Genomic DNA, 19,190 nt, shown 5'->3' with positions numbered 1-19,190 from the left:
TAATGTTTATATGTCGAATCCTAGCAAGTCCTAAATTAAGTTTTAATGTTTACTGTCGGTTATTCTGCATAAGGTGCAATATTTGTTTTTAGTATTTGCTAGGACTTGACATGTAAACATTTCTACAATTTTACTGCAGTCATTAGCATCGTTGCAGGCAGTGATATGTATGTAACCTAGCAGTACAATCTTTTGTAGGTGAGGGCGGATACATTTAGTTAATAACTGAGATCTGTGTGACTTTTACGTGTCAACACGAGATGTGGAATGAAGAGCTTTATTATTTGAAAATATATCCTTGTTGTTGCTTTTTACCTCTTAAGGTCTGTAGTACTACAGGACAATATAGATAGATTTACACAGTCGCAAGTGTGTGTAGGAAATGAAGCAATTATTTGCATTTCCTTGTTTAACAGAATTTCGTAATTGGATAATGTAACCTGAGAACAAGTCATCACAAATAAATCACACATTTTTGACACCTGGTGTGTAACAATCTCATTACAGATTAACGATACGCCCGTACGACGGCTTCACGACAGATAATTTTAGAAATTTGTTGCATTTGACCAATTTTGGAAACATTTTTCCACTCTGATGCGGTACGTCAAAAACACGGTTTCCGAAGGATTCTACTGCCTCTCAGAACAATGAAAACTGTCGGTCAGGAACAAAAGGCAGTTGTCTGACAATAACTCAGGTGCACACGGGCATTGGGACATTAATTCCACGTTTTTCTGCATCAAATAGTGAGTTGTTCGACACAGTATGTGACTACTGGCATTGCCGTGATGAAGACTGGTGAAACGTTTTCAGTCGTTTTTCGTGCCGTCTTCAATGACTTGTGCCAAAGTGCTGAATAGATGGTACACAGCCGTACACAGTGAGAGGGTGACACGCAGCACGGCCAATCTCCACTGTGACACGACACAGTTACAGTCAGATGCCACACGAAACCCCCACTCGGCCAGTGCTGCAGTATCTGCCGAGCACCCGGCCGACGTCACAGTGCGCACATATCGAGACTCTGTTACTGTCACCACTGGGACAGCCCAATCGGACATTCGACTAGTTAAGTAAGTTATCTTTCACCGACTTCGGAACTAGACCTGTGTTCGTCCTGAGAAATGTAAGTGAACTTTAAACGGCACTGAAATACCGCATCTTCAAACAAACGTCTAGTAGTGTAATAATTCCTCTGATAAACTATTGTTAAGTGTTCTTATGGTGCGTTGCCAATTTCTGGTCAAATGTAGTTGGCCCTGTGTCTATGATGTTTAGTTACTGCTTCCTGCCACATTTACATTGGATGCCACGTGTATTAGGTGGACGCAACACAAACAAATTGTCGTATACCATTCAGCAGTAAGTGCTCTTCAATCCTTTAAAAATTATTGTATACCATCCAGCATTAAATTATTTTCTCGCAAGTGCCTCACGAACGTAACACTTTTCTCAGCTTCTGACGCTGGAAACAATAGGAGACAGGGTTATAACAAATCCACTGTTTATTAGGTCACAGCACGACAACATAAACATATGTCGTACTATACAGTTTACTGATGTAGGACTGCCGGTAAAATAGAGCATTTGCCCGGCAGGGCCTGCCGGCTATCAGCTGCAGGCAACCGAGACGAGGGGCCCGGAGTGACTGGACGGCGTGCCACTCGAGACGTGTGACGCACGCTGCGGTGGTGGCGGCAGAGATGTAGCAGTGTGCAGGTTACTACACAGGTCGTTAAGGAACACCGAAAAAGGCCACTCCAGCTCAGTTTCCCAATCGTATAAATATGTCCAAGTTTCGTACCCGTTGCAAAATCACACACAGATTTTAGGATTTTCTCCCTCCTATTTATTAACTTTCGTCAAATTGTGCGGGATCCACCACAAAAATATCTCTTTCACAGCCGAATGTTCAGCAAAATTGAACGTGTCAAAGTTTTCGATAAGCATTCCCGTACCTCGAATTGTGCGCAGAGAGAAGGGCAGCTCGTTAAAGAGACAGCAGCAAAAGAGGAATAGTCTGCGAATGTTTTTGTTTTACAAATGGGCACAGCTAAGTTAATCCCTGACAGTTGCAGCGCAGTAGTTTCAATCGCCTACCTCAACCTATCGCGTAACACAATTCTGTAAACTTCTCTACGGCAATGCTTCTGTATTGTCACAGCTCCGTAAACAGCTTATGTTTCCGCCTGCAGCTGATAGTGCTTCACAACTGGAATCTGTAAACAGTGCAGTGAGCTGTCAGTGATCTCCTTACGTACACTCGACTACAGGACACTAGATAAGTCAGATTTCTTGTTGCAGTTATGACGAGATCACAGATACTTAATATCTAATGCGAGGCACTGGGGTGTTCGTGTAGTGAGGAACTGTCAGTGTAAACATATCATCTGGTAGTCTCTTAAATTGTCCTGCTGCAACCGACCTAACTGGGTGTATGAAGCACTGACACAGGTGCTGTAGGTGTACTACACTCAAGAATTTGTGGTCGGTTCTAGCTGTCTCATGTTGCGTGTCTGATTACGTCACAATAGTGGAGGTTTCGTACAATGAGTGATTGCACACATTTACGCTTAAGAGTCTGTGGAAATATCTTGTGTACACAAAAAAAACGTAAAATGTGTTTAACACAAATGGTCTTTCCTCATCTGTGCTCCACAGATTCTTTTGGAGAAACTTCTTTTACCCTGAAGAAATGTCCGTATTCGAGATTGGACTATGCCCTGGGGTCTACACAGACTGACATTACAGATGTTGGCCTGTAATTATGTTTACCCTTCTTGTAAACATGAATCACCTGCACTCTTTTCTCAGTAATGTTGGACTGTTTTCCATGTGAGGGATTCTCATTAAGTACGAACTAGGAAGGGGAAGAATTCTGTAGCATTTTTTAATGTGCCATGTCAAATGCCTTCAGTTCATTACCTGATACACACCAATAGTAAGGCATTAGATATTAGATTTTGTGTGTGTGTGTGTGGGGGAGGGGGGGGGGGGGGCGGTCCATCAGTCCATCGGATTAGGGAAGGATGGGGAAGGAAGTCAGCTGTGCCCTTACAAAGGAACCAGTCCGGCATTTGCCTGGAGCGATTTAGGGAAATCATGGAAAACCTAAATCAGGATGGTCGGATGCAGCTAGATTGTGTGTAGAAATATGTTTCACAAATACAGTTGAAACTTTTGTCTGTTGTATGTTGTTACATGTGTCTGTGGAAAAATGGATGTCTATTTCAATGTTTAATGAGCATTTTATAAATGACAGTGTAGTTTCTCTATATGATATTTCATTAAGAAATATACATGGTGCATCAAAAAGAATCATCCTATTTTTAAAAAATCATAACTATTATTTTTTCAAGAAAAGCAGCAGTGTGCACCCACTTCAGTTCTACTAAAAATGGTGTCGTGACAACAGAAAGCGTTTTGTGTTCTACGTTTTGTGCAGTGCGGGTCAATAATAACTGTCCAACATGACTTTTGTACTAGGCACGGTGTGGATTCTCCTACAGAACAGCATTAGACAATGGCGTGAACAGTTCTGACAACCAGGTTGTTTGTGTAAAGGCAAAAAGGCCATAGACGTCAAATGCATCTGCCGTAGTTTCATAAAAAAGAAAAAGAAAAAAGAAAAATAAAAAAAATAATTCCATTCACTGTGCAGCTTCACAGCTCAACATGCCCTGATGCTTGTCTGGTGTGTGTGGTGCCGACATTTACACACGAAACAGTGAAAAACTAGCTACTGTAAGTTCTTCGCGAGATGGGAAACAACAAAGTGTGGAGTTCTGTAATTTTGTTTTTGACGAGATGGAGGATGACAGTTTTTTCCACACTTACTGTTTGGTCATGAGACAAGATTCTGCAGAATGGAAAGGTGAACCATCATGATGTGAAAATATGGGGTATGGAACAACCACATGAAGTTGTACAACATGAGAGGGACTCTCCAAAGTTTAATGTGTTTTGTGCAGTTTCATGGGGAAAGGCATGTATATGCTCGAGAGCTTTCTTTTCCTACAATTGGAGACTGATTTGCACCACTTTGTTTACCAACAGGATGGGCCACCGCCACACTGGCATCTGGAAGTGTGGGAATTTTTAAATCGGAGGATTACCGAATGGTGGATCAGTCGCACTAGACCAATTGTCATACTTCGTAAATAATTCAAGGTATTGAAACAATTTTTTTTTTTTTTTTTTTTTGCAAATGATAGCATGCAATGAGATACACGTGTTGTATGATAGATACTTTTTTATTCACCGAGATACGGAAGAAACTCGTCTGCAGCAGTGAGATGTTGGTGGCTCAGAACTCGTACAGACATCCGTAGCACTAGGAAAACCGTATACGTGTTCACAGCGCCTGGGGAATCGCACAGCAGTACTTGTGTACACATCCGAGGCAGTGGAATGTTTAATGACCACTAATAGATGCAAGTATACTTTTGATCAGATAGTGTTTAACAGTACAAAATATTCAGATTCGCTAGCTGTGTGATGCGACGAATATGTGGTGACAACTGAAAATTCGTGCCAGACCAGGACTCGAACGTGAAATTGCCACTTAGCACGAGCAGTCACCTCACACATTTGTTTACGATCCACTGAGAAATGGCACTCGCCTGAACAAAGCTTTTTAGTGTGAAATTCTTCGTACAAAATGTAGTCGACACTTTCTTTTGAATTTTCGTACCTCCCCCTTCAAACGGATAGTGGCACAGCAGCTGATAAGTATACGAGAACCGATAAAAAAAAACCAGTAAGCTGTTTGTGTGTGTTTACTATTTACTTAATTCGAGTGGTTTGGTGGTCCACCCCACTGTCATCAGGGTCCTCTGTGACAAATGTTGGTCATATAATAGTGGTAATCGACATCATAAAAGGACTGGAAACATCTACATGCACAGACCTGCTAGTGTGTGCAGCCCTTCAGACAACTGCTCCATCATTTGCCACAGAGAGGCCCGATGACAGTGGAGTGCACCAAAGAAACCACTCGCAGTTACATAAATTATAAATGTAGACACAAAGCTGACGGTGTTATTCGTCGCTTCACATACGAGATTTCGAAATCTCTACAATTTCACATCCCCCGTATACATCGTTTTTTTACAACGCTATCGCACACTTTTACTGCAGTCATTCGTATAGTAGCATTTTTTGAATGTCCCCCGTGTGATTCACCTCTGACACTGTCACGGCCTCGTTTAAATTTGGCAGCACATTTCGTCTCAGTGTAAATCTGAGAACAGTCACCAGAAACATTTACGAACCTCTAACAAATTTTGGGAGGTATCGAGCCTCGAATTACAAAAAATTTTACCACCGGACAGTACTCTATTTTCTCCATTTGCGAGAATTTGAATGCCACACCTTATCCGGACAGCTGTCCGCAGGCTACCGGGTGAACTGTCCCGCAAATTTCACACAAAACCTACTCAAAAGTCCTATCGTACTCTGGAGGGATAAAAGTCGTGCGCGTAATGCTGTGACCTACGGATGAGGCCGAGAACTTTTAGCACCGACCCCACAGACTTCATCAGCGTAGACTGAAATTTGGAAACGACAGTGGAGTCGGCAATGTGGTTTCTACTTATTGATCTGATACGTACAAGCCATCGACAGGTACTCCATCTTTTCTTTCCTTAGTCTGTAGGGATATTAGAAGTTCTCCTTTTTGTCAATGGCGTTTGTGATGTTACGATGAAGGTAGTAAATGTGTGCCTTTCAGGTGCTGGGACAAAGTCACGGATCTTAAAGAACACTCACTCACTACAGAAATCTAATTAATAAAAGAAAGGATGAACTTCTAATATCCTTATAGGGGAATGAAAGTGTAGATGGAATTTCACCAAATTTCACCAGACTCATAATGTACACCATAAAATCAAAAGAAACTCACTGAAATTTAAGAAATTAATTCTGATGAAGGCATGCTAATATTATACACCTCTACAAACAGTGTAAGAAAAAAAATGTAGTGGCTTTAGATTCAAAAATTAGAAAGTCCCAAGGCTTTTAGGTTAATAAATGAGTCGAACTGCCTCTCCGAATGCAGTGCGCAATAAAGGACTGGGAAACACACGAGCTCGTGGTAATGACAGTTTACAGGCCACTGGCAGAACGTACGTTAAGCCCGGTAAAGCAACTAGAAACAGTTTTAACGAGTTTAATAATTTAGCAGAGTGAAAGTAACAGTTCGACGAATAGTAGAAGACTGAAGTCGTCGACGGGTGCACAAACAGAATGAAAATTTTACTACCTTTTGGACGAATGCTTTTTTCAGTTACTGTACTGGGGTGATGGATCGATTCGGACGTGGTGGAGTGGGTAGTGGGAGAAAGAGGTGGACAGAGGGAAGGAGGGTCAGGGAGGCAGCCGGTGTCTGGGAGGGAGAGGCAGCAGGTGCACAGATTAGGAATGCCACACACGAGCACCAGAGCCGCACGTTGGCGGCAATGTGGGGGAGTGGACTGGGATGGGTGACAGGACAGAGGAGCAGCAGATGTTCGGTTACGGGTGATAGCGGACACTGAGGCTAGGACTGTGGGAGTAAAGGGTACGCTGCAACGATAGCTCCATTCCACGTAGTTCGGGACAGCTGGAACTGCGGAACGGGATACAGACGGCACGCGTTCCGAAGTGGCCACTGTAATCGATCGTGTTCCGCCACCGGGCCGTCGACTTCACTCTCCGCCACAGCTCCGAGATGGCCACTCGCTCGGGCGGACAGTTAATCGGCGGTCGTGCCCACGGATAATGATGTGAGGAGACTGTAGCAGAGCCGGTATACGATGTGGCTGCTTTCACGTGTGGCTCTACCTCTGATGAAATGAATATGGCCTGTGATGAAACTGGAGCAATCCCTAGGCCCTTCACAAAGAACACAAACCTCTGAACAGAAGAAAGAACTATCACCTCAGGACAGCCCACCGTCCTTCCCGCACACCGAGTCTCCGCTACCGTCTCGACGAATCGCAGTGACGACCCGACAGAGGGCGCCCTCCAGCTGTCTGATCCTTCCACCTACGAGCCTTACCGAGTGATCTCGTGCCAGAAGTCCAGCAAAACCCCCAATCACGACTGAAATCATTATCACGTCCCAGAATCTCTCCCACCGACCCGTCTCCTGCCTCACCTCAAAATCTGTAAACCTAACAATCCCCAATGCCCCAGTGTAGCTACTGTGCTATCACCGATATATCTCTACTCTCGTGGAGCAACATATCTGACCACTCGCTTGTGGCCTACCCTTTCAAATTCACCGAGTCTAGACAATACCCTCCCCGTTACCACTCTCATCCCTACTTGTCGCTGTCGATGCCACCTTCCTATATTAAGACGTTAACCTGTGCACGGCCTCGCAATAGAACACTACCTCTCCTGACATCCTAAAGACTCCAAACTCACTACCTCATTCCTTACACATCTAATCCTCACAAGTAACTAATTCTCCTTTCAGGGCAAGAATCATAAACAAATCTCTTGCAGTGCCCTAGGCATCTGAATGGTACCCTGTTACGCGAAAGTGATCCTGGACCATCTAGGGACACCAGCTTCCGGCCTCCCAAAACACCAAAAGGTTCCCCGATAACATCCTAACGATCTGGATCCAGGTCCAAAACACCCTATCCTCAATTCCTCCTCAACACCTCCTTCCCCATCTGCTTCACCTGGTCCTCTTCAGCTCAATGCGTCACATTTCTAGATGTTGCCCTCTACTTCTCTGATGACTCCATCCATACCTCTGTCCACAGCTAGACCACTAAGCATGAAGGTATCTGCATTTTGACAGCTGTCATCCCTTCCATACCAAAAAAATCGTTCTCATTTAAGCCTGGCTATCTGTGGATGGCATATCTGCAGTGACGAGAATTCCCTCGAGTGTTATGCTGGTCTCACAAAGGCTTTCACAGACAGGCATTACCACCAATCCTACTCTGAAAAACAGATTTCTTGCACCATACCTCCACATTTGCCTAAGGCTCCCACTACCCCTAAGAATTAGCTGCAAAGAAGCGCCCCAACCGACACCCATTAAGATCCCGGACTGTGTCCTTCGTCAGGGCTATGACTATCCATCATTGTGCCCAGAAATGAGAAACATACTATCCACAATTCTTATAACCCTCCACAATGTGGTATTCCATCATCCACCCAACCCACACAACATCCGGTTCCAAATTTATGCCACTCCCACTCCCTAACCGCTGCCACAAGAATCATATGAATGTGGAAGACACAGGTGCAAAATCTTCCCATTTCACCCATCCAGCACACCCTACACCATTCCCATCTCAGGTGTAACTTGTCCCAGCAGAGACAAGGCCACCTGTGAAAGCAGTGACTTCATATACCAGCTCTGCTGCAGTTTTTGCACAGCATTTTATTTGGCCACAACCACCGACCTACTGTCTATTCGAACGAATGCTCACTGCCAAACTGTGGCCGAGAGCGGAGTCCGCCACCCTGTGGCAGACCGCAATGCCGAGCCGAGCACACGTTCGATTTCGGTGGCTGCTTTCACGTCTGCCACCTGGATGCCCGCCCCAGCATCAGCTTTTTTGATCTACCTATATGGGAGTTACTCTAGCAATACATCCTTTGGCCCCATAGTTTTGGATTCAATATCTACTAAACCCCTGTACAAAAACCTCTTCCCAGCATCTCCCTTTCCTATCCTGTCATATCCCCCCCCCCCCCCCCCCGAGTCCCAATCTACTACTCCATGTCACTATCATCGTGCACAGCATAAACTCACTGGCTCCTAATAACTGCAACTTACATCATCCAACTGAATGTGCTTACTGTAGAGGGTGCGATCAGAAAGTAACGCGTTCCACATTTTGCAATGCAACTGATGCAACTGTAAGTCACAGAGTAGTTGGAACAGCTGGGGAGGGTTGGGAGGTGGGGGGGGTGGGGGGGGGGGGTGGGGGGGGGATGTCCATCAGCTTTCCAGCAGTAGGCCACTCAATCGTTCTCGGACAGTTATAACGGGTTCTTCCGTGATCCTCTACGCAGTGGTCGCCTCAAACGTATGACGGAGAAAACTTGAGAGTAATGCTACACGATAAAGTTTTGTGTGAAGCTCCACAAGACGCTGCCGGAAACTTCTGGAGTGCTTCAGAAAGCCTTCCGGGGCAACTGCCTTTCCAAATCTCAGCCAAACAGGTGACACGAAACATTTAGAGAACGTCAGGAGGTGGTCGCCAATGTGGCCCTTGCCGGACGCCCGTCAACTTCGTTAACGGACGACTGTGCGACTCGTGTGTGCCAGTTACTGAATTCACACTATCAAACGAGCGTTCACTCGACGTCAAAATTATCGAACTTCCAAAAACGGTCGCTCACGATACCGTATCGGCATACCAGGAGACTCGGCCATGCCAAAGATCTGTGCGAAACTCGTGTCCAGAATTTCGACCGACGTGAAAAAGTGACACCGAGCGGTCGTGTGTCAAGGACTCGAGCAACTGTGTGTAGGTGATCCCAGCTTCCTAGATGACGTCATCACCGGGGACGAGTGACAGGTCTCTCAGTACGATCTGCAGTCGGAGAGGCAGAGTGCAGAATGGCACACGAAGTCATCCCCACACCAGGAGGCTCCCAGATGAAGTCCGTGCTAGTCAATTTTTTATGCAAAGTGGACAGTGCACCACAAGTTTGTATGCCCCGGCCAGCGCACCCGCATCCAAAAAGGAGTTCCACGCGTCGGGAAAACTGCACCGCAACGACACGGTCGTTCACACCACCTCCATTGTCACAGCCTATCTGCCTGTATCAGTGTGACAAGAGTGGCACAGCTGCACCACAATCCCAGCCTGGCCCCGGTGGACCTATTTGTTTCCTCTGCTGAAAAGGGGTGCTGCTTTGACCATTTTTCTGAAGAGCATCCCACAGGAGGAGTTCCAGAAAGCTTATGATGTACAAAAAATGCACTGGCAAAAATGTAATGAAGCAGAAGGGTCATCCTTTGTAGAATTTTTATTTGTCGAACGTATCCGAGCAATAAATAAAAAATAAATATGCGACACACTACTTTCTGGGCATTCCTGCAGCTGAGCGTCGGTCTCCTTCGATGACTCTGACACACTTTGTTCCGTCACCAAACTGAAGATTCCTTGATGCTTCAGAACGTGTCCTGTCAACCGATCCTCATTTTAGTTAATTTATGCCACAAATTTCTCTCCCCCCCCCCCCCCCCCCTCCCCAATCTTATTCGGTATCACCTCATTAGTTATTTGACGTATCCATTTTATATTGAACACCTCATCTCAAAGCTTCTATTCATTCTTGTCTGAACTGTTTGTTGTACACATTTCGCTACTGTACAAGGCTACACCCCATACAAATACCTTCACTAAAGGCATCCTAACACTTAAATTTATCAAAGATAATGATGCAGGACAAAGCAACAAATCAAAATTTGTACCAGCACCAAGATTTAAACACAGGTCTCCTGCTTACTTATCTCAGATAATGGTGAGACTCAACGTGTGTCAGGAATAACTACTATGTATGTTAACTTAAATTTATATTTGATGCTAGAAAAACTTCTCTTTTTCAGAAAAATCTTGGCTAGTAATGGAAGGATTTATCTGGCCACAATGGTGAAATATACTGACCAGTTAGGTGCAGATCACAGACAAAAAGTATTGTCTCACTTCCAGCATTCTGGATAGCAGTAGGCAGAACTTAACAGGATTCGATGAAATTACGAAACAGTAAAAGTGAACAGTAGTTTGTTTTTATTTAAATGGTGACCAGTTTTAGATCTTAGTCCACTGTCAAGCCATCCACGCAAGTCCTACTGTAACACCATAATATTTGTACGGTTGCCACATTGCCCGTACGAGTGGCTACGTGCAAGATACCATTTGCATACAACAATTCCTTGCCGTGTGCAGTAAGTTTTTGCTGCACGTAGAACCGTATTGTCATACGCGAACAGTATCTCGCACTTCGACACTTGTAAAAGCAATACGGCAAGTGTATAAACATTACAGTGTTACGGTAGGACTTACTAGCAGACTCAATCGTACTGTTAAGAGAAAAATTACGGAAAGATTCTAGGAGAAATATAAAAAGCCGTCACTGTAGATGGAAAATTAAAACTTTTTCTCCTAACCCAGGATAGCACAGTATAGAAAACGTGCCGAACCGTTCTCGAGACTGAAGATCACGACAATAGCTGGGAACGGGCACAGCGAGAGAAGGCAGCAGAGTCAGGCAGATGTCGACACTCACAATGTAGTCGTCTTCGACGTCGCGAGGGCCGGCGCTCGAGTAGACGCGGTACGCCTTGCAGGCACGCTGCACCTGTTCCGGCGAGCCGGTCAACCCGATTATGCGCGGCGAGAACTCGGCACAGTATTTGCCCACGACGGTGGGCGTGTCTCGCTCCGGGTCCACTGTGATGAAAAGCGGCTGCACCTTCGGCACGTCCTCCAGCTTGTCTGCAACCGAACACACAAAGTTAGAAATTACTTGACCCTCTGCTGTCGTAGGTAAATATTTGTATTTTAATGTTTTACTGCACTTCTGACAATTATGTTTCTACATCCAGAACATAAATAATGAGTGTTCAGGTGGCAAGACAGTACTAGCCAAAGAATGGAAAGCTGAATCTTGGAAGGAGTATGCAGGGTGTCCCACGAGGAATGGTCAATATTCAGATATATGGCAGCAATGATTGTTTGTAGCAAAAGACTTCAAACAAACAAGTGCCCCCCTTCAAACGGTTTCCAGGACAGAACGTATTTAATGGACAGCTATTTATTTTCTTTATTATTAAATACACTGTCATTGTTTACAATGTACCACAGAAGTACACAGGAGGTCAAGATGAACACTTCGATAAAGGATACGTGTGGCGTATCAAATCGGGACACTACCTCAAACTGGAAAGAAATTTTCTCTCTGCACGAGAATGTGTACTGATATGAAACTTCCTGGCAGATTAACACTGTGTGCCAGACCGAGACTACCTCGGGACCTCTGCCTTCCGTGGACGAGTGCTCTACCGTCTGAGCTACCTGAGCGTGACTCACAACCCCTCCTCACGGCTTTACTTCCCCAGTACTTCATTCCTACTTTCCACACTTCACAGAAGCTCTCCTGCGAGACTATAACCGTGTCTCCGCAATATCTTTTCTGCCGGGAGTACTTGTACCCGACGTTTCACAGGAGAGCTTCTGTGGCGTCTGGGAGGTACGAAACGAGGTACCGGTAGAAGTACAGCCGCGAGGACAGGTCGCGAGTTGTGCTCGGATAGTTCAGTCGGTAGACCACTTACACACGAAGACGAAGGTCCCGAGTTAGAATCTCAGTCCGCCACACAGTTTTAACCTGCCACAGTTTCGTACCGCAAATTGGCCTACAAAAGCTACCTAAGCTACACTGCATGCATGTCGTGCCTACAAGCATGTCGTGTGATATTTTTAGTATTCTTTCGCTCTCTTCGTGCAAGCTATTAGTGCTAGGGAAAAAGTGAAATTTAATGTAATTTAATTTTGTACTGTACCATATTTTAAAATAGGGGTTGCAGTTTTTGAGTTACTCAATAAAAATGTGCAATAGTGACATTAAATATGCTCTATCTTGGAAACCATTCAGAATAGGGCATATGTTAATATGTAACTGTCGGTTCAAATGAGCATTTGCGTTCCCGTCATACCCCTAAATATTCACCATTCTTTCTGGGATACCTTGTATAAAACAGCTGACCAGGGGAAATTAATTTGTAGAAGAGGAAGTAAATGACGACGAGATGTGAGAGAGATGATGTTGCGAAGAGGATTTGAAAGAGCACTGAAAGAGCGAAATTCAAATGAGGTACCTACAGTAGGCGACATTCCCACAAAATTACTGAGATCTGTCAGAGGTATTCCATCTAGTGTGCAAGATATACGAGATGGGGAAATACTCTCAGACTTCTAGAAGAATCTAGTAATTCCCGTTCCGAAGAAGGCAGGTGCAGACAGGTGAGGATACCATTCGACCATCAGTTTAATTAATCAGGGTTGCAAGATACTACCAACAGTTATCTAAATGAGAATGGAACTGCTGGTAGATCCCAACCTCAGGGAAGGCTAATGGAGAAATGTGGGAACATGTGAGGCAATACTGATTTTATGAATTTCCCTAGAGAACATGTTAAAGAAATGCAATCCCACATAATCACTCAAATTGAAATCCTCACACTCCAACACCTTGAGAAACATTCCAAATACCACCTCCACAAATTATCCAGCCTGTTGGCATCCTACTCTCGCCTTGAGGCACCACTATCCAATCCCACCATACCCACAATGTTGCTCCTCATCAACCCCTCATATCACCCAGACCCTGCATAGCAGACTTTTCAACCTTCCACATCCTCCAAAACCCTCTACCAACACTCCATGAAATCCAGAGCTGAAACAATCATAGAACACTGTTGTTAACCTCCCCACCAAATCAGCCCCACAGAAATTTCAATCCTATCCCTAGGCCTCACATTCAGGTTTAATCATGCTGGACTTGTGTAAGACCTACTCTATTTCTCCTGCCACCTACAGTTCTTTGTCACCAACCCCTCCAACCAAAGCCAATCTGATTGCAACATCGAACCCTGCCTGTTCCAATTCATACCACCATCCAACCCTGACCCTCCCACACTGCCACCTAGTCATCTCTGGTCACCTTTCAGCAATTCCTGACTTCCATCCTAGCCTCACCATCTTTCCCCAGGTCCCTCCCTAAGAACAACAAGCTTCTCCAATAGAAGAAAGGACTGTCCTACACAACCTAGAAACGGATCCTGACCTTATCATCCTCCCGACAGACAAAGGTTCCACAATTGTTGTGATGAACTGGAGTGAGTACCTCGCAGACGCTCTCTGCCAGTTGTCCGACAACTCCACCTACAAGCTCTGTCGAAGTGACCCCATTCCAGAAGTCCAACGTAACCTCCAATCCCTGCTGATATCCATAGGCCCTTCCCAGAACCTCTCTCCAGAATCTATCTCCCTACTCTCTCCAAGAACAGCTCGTACACCCGCCATCTACGTGCTCCCAAAATTCACAAAGCCAAAAATCCTAGGTGCCCCATTGTGGCTGGTTACAGTTCCCCCACCGAAAGAATCTCGGCCCTCATTCATCGATATCTCTAACCACATTAAAGATACCAATCATTTCCTGCACTGGCTCTGCACCATACTCACACTCTTACCACCTGGACCGTATTCGTCACTGTCGATGCAATATCCCTATACACACAACGTCTCTCACACCCCTAGCCTTGCCATGATTGAACACTACCTCTCAAAATAGCCTGCAGACTCTAAATCCTCCACTCCATTCCTTGAACACCTAACCAACTACATCGTAACCCACAACTAATTCACCTTCGAAGGGAAGTTATATTCTAGAACACTGTTGTTAATCTCCCCACCAAATCAGCCTCACAGAAATTTCAATCCTATCCAAAGGCCTCACATTCAAATCTAATCATGCTGGACTTGTGTAAGACATACTCTATTTCTCCTGTTCCCTACAGTTCTTTGTCACCAACCCCTCCAACCAAAGCCAATCTGGCACGCTTATGGCACCTTCCGAGGCCAACCTCTTCCTGGGCCACGTGGAGGAAACATTCCTAGCTTCCCAAAATCCTAAACCCCTAGTCTGGTTCAGGTTAACTGATGATGTCTTCATAATCTGGACCCAAGGCCAGGACACTTTATCCTCATTCCTACACAACCTCAGCACCTTCCCTCCCATCCCACTTCACATGGTCCTCCTCCACCCATTGTGCCACCTTCCTAGATGATGATCTCCTCTTTTCAGATGGCTCCAACCACATAAAACACACCAATCGCCAACAGTACCTGCACTTTGACAGCTGCTATCCCTTCCCCACCAAAAACTCCCTCCCATACAGCCTAGCCATTCACAGTACACGCATCTGCAGTAATGAGAACTCCCTCGCCCAGTTTGCTGAAGGTCCCACAGAGCTCTTCACAGACAGGCAATACTCTCAACACCCAATCCACAAACAGATTTCCCGTGCCATATCCCCAAACACACCTGCTCCTCAAATCCATTCCACCAAGACCCATCCAAAAAGAAGCAGCCCCTTTGTGACCCAATACAACCCCAGACTGAAACGACAGAGCCACGTCCTTTGTTAGGGCTCCGGTTATCTATTATCGTGCCCTGAAATGAGAGACATCCTACGCAAGATACTTCTGACCCCTCCCAAAGTGGTGTTCCACTGCCCACCCAACCTCCGCAACATCCTAGTACCACTCACACTCTCACCCCATTGCCACAAGGATGACACTCCTGTGCAAGACCGAATGCGAGACCTGCCCAATCCACCCACCCTGCACCACCAACTCCAGTACCGTAACAGGCTTATTCCGCCCTATCGGAGGCTGGGCCGACTGTGAGAGCAGCTGTGTTATACACCAGCTCTGCTGCAACCACTGCCCAGTGTTTTACACTGGTATGACAACCACACAGCTGTCAACTATAATGAACGGCCACTGCCAAACTGTTGCCAAAAACGAGGTGGACCACCCAGTGGCACAACATGCCACAAAGCACAACATGAGGGATTTCAATGCCTGCTTCACAATCCATGCTGTCTGGATCCTCCACACCACCACCAGCTTTCCTGAGCTGTGCAGCTGGAAGCTATTCTTACAGCACATCCTTAGTTCCTGTAACCGTCCTGACCTAAACCTAAGTGAACTCGCTGGCGCCCCTCACCTGCACCCAATAGTGTGTGTGTGTGTGTGTGTGTGTGTGTGTGTGTGTGTGTGAAAGGGGGGTGGGGAGTGTGGACATGCGCGCACACCATCCCCTATCCCAGTAGTCCCACCCAATTTTTGTCTCCATATTGACCAATTGTGTGCTGTTATCTCACACCCTAGTCTATGGAATCACGTGAAATCTGCCACCTGCCACCACCCCCTCTACCTAGCCCACAGGTGGCTCCTCACTTTCTCACAAGCCATTAGATGCTTCCCCCTAAACCCTTCCCTACCTCCCGCCTCTCTACATCCCTCACCCCTCCCCATTCCACACCCCTACCTCACCACAGTACACTCACCATGGGCTGGGAAAGAGCTGGCAGTCAACTGAGCATAATATAGGGAGACAGGCATGTGGATGTGTGAGAGAGAAGGTAGGTGTGTGTGTGTGTGTGTGTGTGTGTGTGTGTGTGTGTGTGTGTGTGCGCGCGCGCGCGCGCATGTTTTTCCTACAAACTGGAAAAAGGAAGTGCATTCCGGAAGCAAGCCAAGCTCTGTAACTTCTATTTGTGTACCTATCAATGATGCAGCATTTCTGACTTTCAATGAGTCATCTCATTTATTCCTAAACAATCTGTAATGCTCAACACCAACTTTCTGTACATTATTATAATCCCACATTTATAGCATTTGTAGATTTAGAGAAATAACGAAGATCTGGAACTGGAGAACACTGAGGAAATTGATCTGGAATAAGAGGGAGATTATATCTTGTACAACGAGTATGACCGGGCAGTCGAGCAGCTAAAGTTTTGGAAATCCACTGAAGTCGGTGGTATACCAGTGGAACTCATCAAGGTTTTTGGAGCACAGCCACATGGAGTACTGTTCCACCTCATACATATTATATATGAAACCAGGGAGCTCCCAAGAGACTTAAAAAAAAAGTAACATAATGCCAAAGAAAGCCTCTGCAGACAGATGTGAACAATATAGGACCCTCAGCTTTGCAAGCCATGTCTCAATGATCTTGATCTCATGCTAAGGCAGATAGAAAGCAGGATAGATGGAATGATCACAGGTGACCAGTTTAGTTACAGAAGAGAGGGAAGCACACGAGTAGCAATACCTGGCTTATGATTAATTCTTAAAAAAATACTAAAGCAAGGTCAAGATACATACATTGCCTTCATCAACTTGGGAAAAGTATTTGATAGGGTAGATTGGTGACAGCTTTTTAATGTGCTGAGAGAGACTGGCATAAAGTATAAGGATAGAAGATTAATGTACAGCCTGCAAAGAGAAGAGGTGGCTGTGATAAAGTGTGGAGAACATCAAGAAGTAGTTACTATCAAGCAGGGTGTACGACAGGGCTGCTCACACTCTCCTTTGTTCGAGGGATATATTCAGAGGGTAACAGATAAAGTTAGGGAGAAACTAGGAGCTATAGGAGGAATTAAAATTCACGTTAAGAAAATAGACGTGCCGATATTTGCTGATGATGCCGCAGTGTTAAGTGAACGTGCAGAACAGTCAGAAGTGACGCTGGCCCAGATGGAAACCACCGTCTGCTATTCTTATAATATGAAAATTAATAAAGGTAAATCAAAACACACTGTTGCCTGACACTCACTCAACAGTAAGCAACTAGAGACTGTCGAATCCTTTGCCTACTTATGGTGTAAAATTATACTTTGCCTACTTAGGAAATAAAATTACATCAGACAGGAGATCAAGGAAGACTAGTGCAAGTGAATCCACCAGGCAAAAGCTGCTTTTAATAAGAGAAGATATCTTTTTATGTACAGTAGCACAGACAAACATCTCAGGAAAAACCTCACAGAGACGGTTGTTTGGAGTGTCCTCCAGTACGAAAGGGAAACTCGGACACTTGTAGAAGCAGAAAAACATAAAATAATGGCCTTCAAAATGTGATGCTACTGCAGAATGTTCAAAATTTCCTGTGTGACAAAGATATCAAACAAAGAGGCGCTCCACAGAGTGGAGGAAGAGAGGTCTCGTCTCCCGACGGTATCATTAAAAGTATCGCGGAAGGGACAACAGAATAGAAAAATATAAGAGGCAGACCGGGTCTAGAATACAGCAACCAGATCACGGAGGATATCAGCTGCACCGCTCTCAAGAGGAAGGCCGAAGACAGAAATTCGTGATGAACAGCTGTTAACCAACCTGACGATAGAAGACCTACAAAGAATATATATAGAGAAACCATTTGAGAATGTGAATCGAATACACACTCTAAATATCTGAAGAAGGAAGAGAGAAAATACAGGAACCTAAAGTTTATTTATAATTTTTATAGAAACCAGATTGCAGTTATAACAGTCAAAGGACACGAAATGGAAGTAGTAGTTCAGAAAAGAGTGAAACAGCTTTCTTTCCTGTAGCCAACATTATTCAGTCTGTACAATGAGGAAGCATTAAAGGGAAAACAGGAGAAATCTGAAAAGAGATTTGGAGTTCAGGGAGAAAAAATAAGAACTTACAGTAAAACAACGTAATGAACTGTAATCACATTAAATAAAGCAATACTCACAGAATTATATATGAAGATAATAACTGTTCTCGAAAGGACAGATACCGTCGATGACCGTGCAGCTTCTCTAGAATAAATGATAATTAATTGAAACCCTCAGCTGCCGACAGGTTTTGTCGACGTACATCGACGGGGACAGCTGAAAATGTGTGCCCCGACCGGGACTCGAACCCGGGATCTCCTGCTTACGTGGCAGAAGCTCTATACGTCTGAGCCACCAAGGACACAGACGTATAGCACAACTGCAGGGACTTATCCCTTGCACGCTTCCCGAGAGACCCACATTCCCAACTGTCCACAGCTTACATACATAATGTTCCTAAGATATTTGCCAATCCACTCATTACTCGCGCACACTAAGGTGACGATTCCCGTAAGAGTTTGGGCAACCTGTGCGCATTTGCACAGACGAAGGTCAATGGCCGGGTAATAATTTAACTATATATGAAGATAGTAACTGTTCTCGAAAGGACAGATACCACTGATGACCGTGCAGCTTCTCTAGAATGAACGATAATTAACTGAAACCCTCAGCTGCCGACAGGTGTTGTTGATATACCTCGGTGGGGACTAGTTAATTATCGTTTACTCAGACAATTAGATTAAGAAATGAGACACTAAAAGTAGCAGGTGAGTTTTTCATTTGGGCAGCAAAATAATTGACTGTGGCCATAATAGAGAGGATGTCAAATCCAGCAATAGTATGAGCAGCATTTACGAAAAAGAGAAATTTACTGACGTCAAATATAAACTATATGTCAGGACGTCCTTTCTGAAGGTACCTGTGTGGAGCACAGCCTCGTCCAGAAGTGAAATGCGGACGGTATGCAGTTGAGACGAGAAGAGAGTAGGAGCTTTTGAAATGTGTGTTACGCAACAGTGCTGAAGAT

The 19,190-nt window shown here is 45.0% G+C and overlaps 1 protein-coding gene across 1 annotated transcript in view; it reads right to left on the bottom strand.

Moving 5' to 3' along the window:
- Positions 1 to 19,190, bottom strand: part of LOC126108438 (protein SCO1 homolog, mitochondrial) — a 55,723-nt gene that overhangs the window by 7,953 nt on the left and 28,580 nt on the right. Inside the window, exon 4 of the mRNA XM_049913654.1 lies at positions 11,254 to 11,462. Coding sequence (XP_049769611.1) covers positions 11,254 to 11,462 — 209 coding nt within the window. The remainder of the gene's footprint in view (positions 1 to 11,253; positions 11,463 to 19,190) is intronic.

The sequence above is a fragment of the Schistocerca cancellata genome, chromosome 11 (assembly GCF_023864275.1).
Source record: "Schistocerca cancellata isolate TAMUIC-IGC-003103 chromosome 11, iqSchCanc2.1, whole genome shotgun sequence".
Lineage (NCBI taxonomy): Eukaryota > Metazoa > Arthropoda > Insecta > Orthoptera > Acrididae > Schistocerca > Schistocerca cancellata.
Note: the sequence above shows the minus strand (reverse complement) of the source record. Positions and strands in the feature narration are given on the sequence as shown.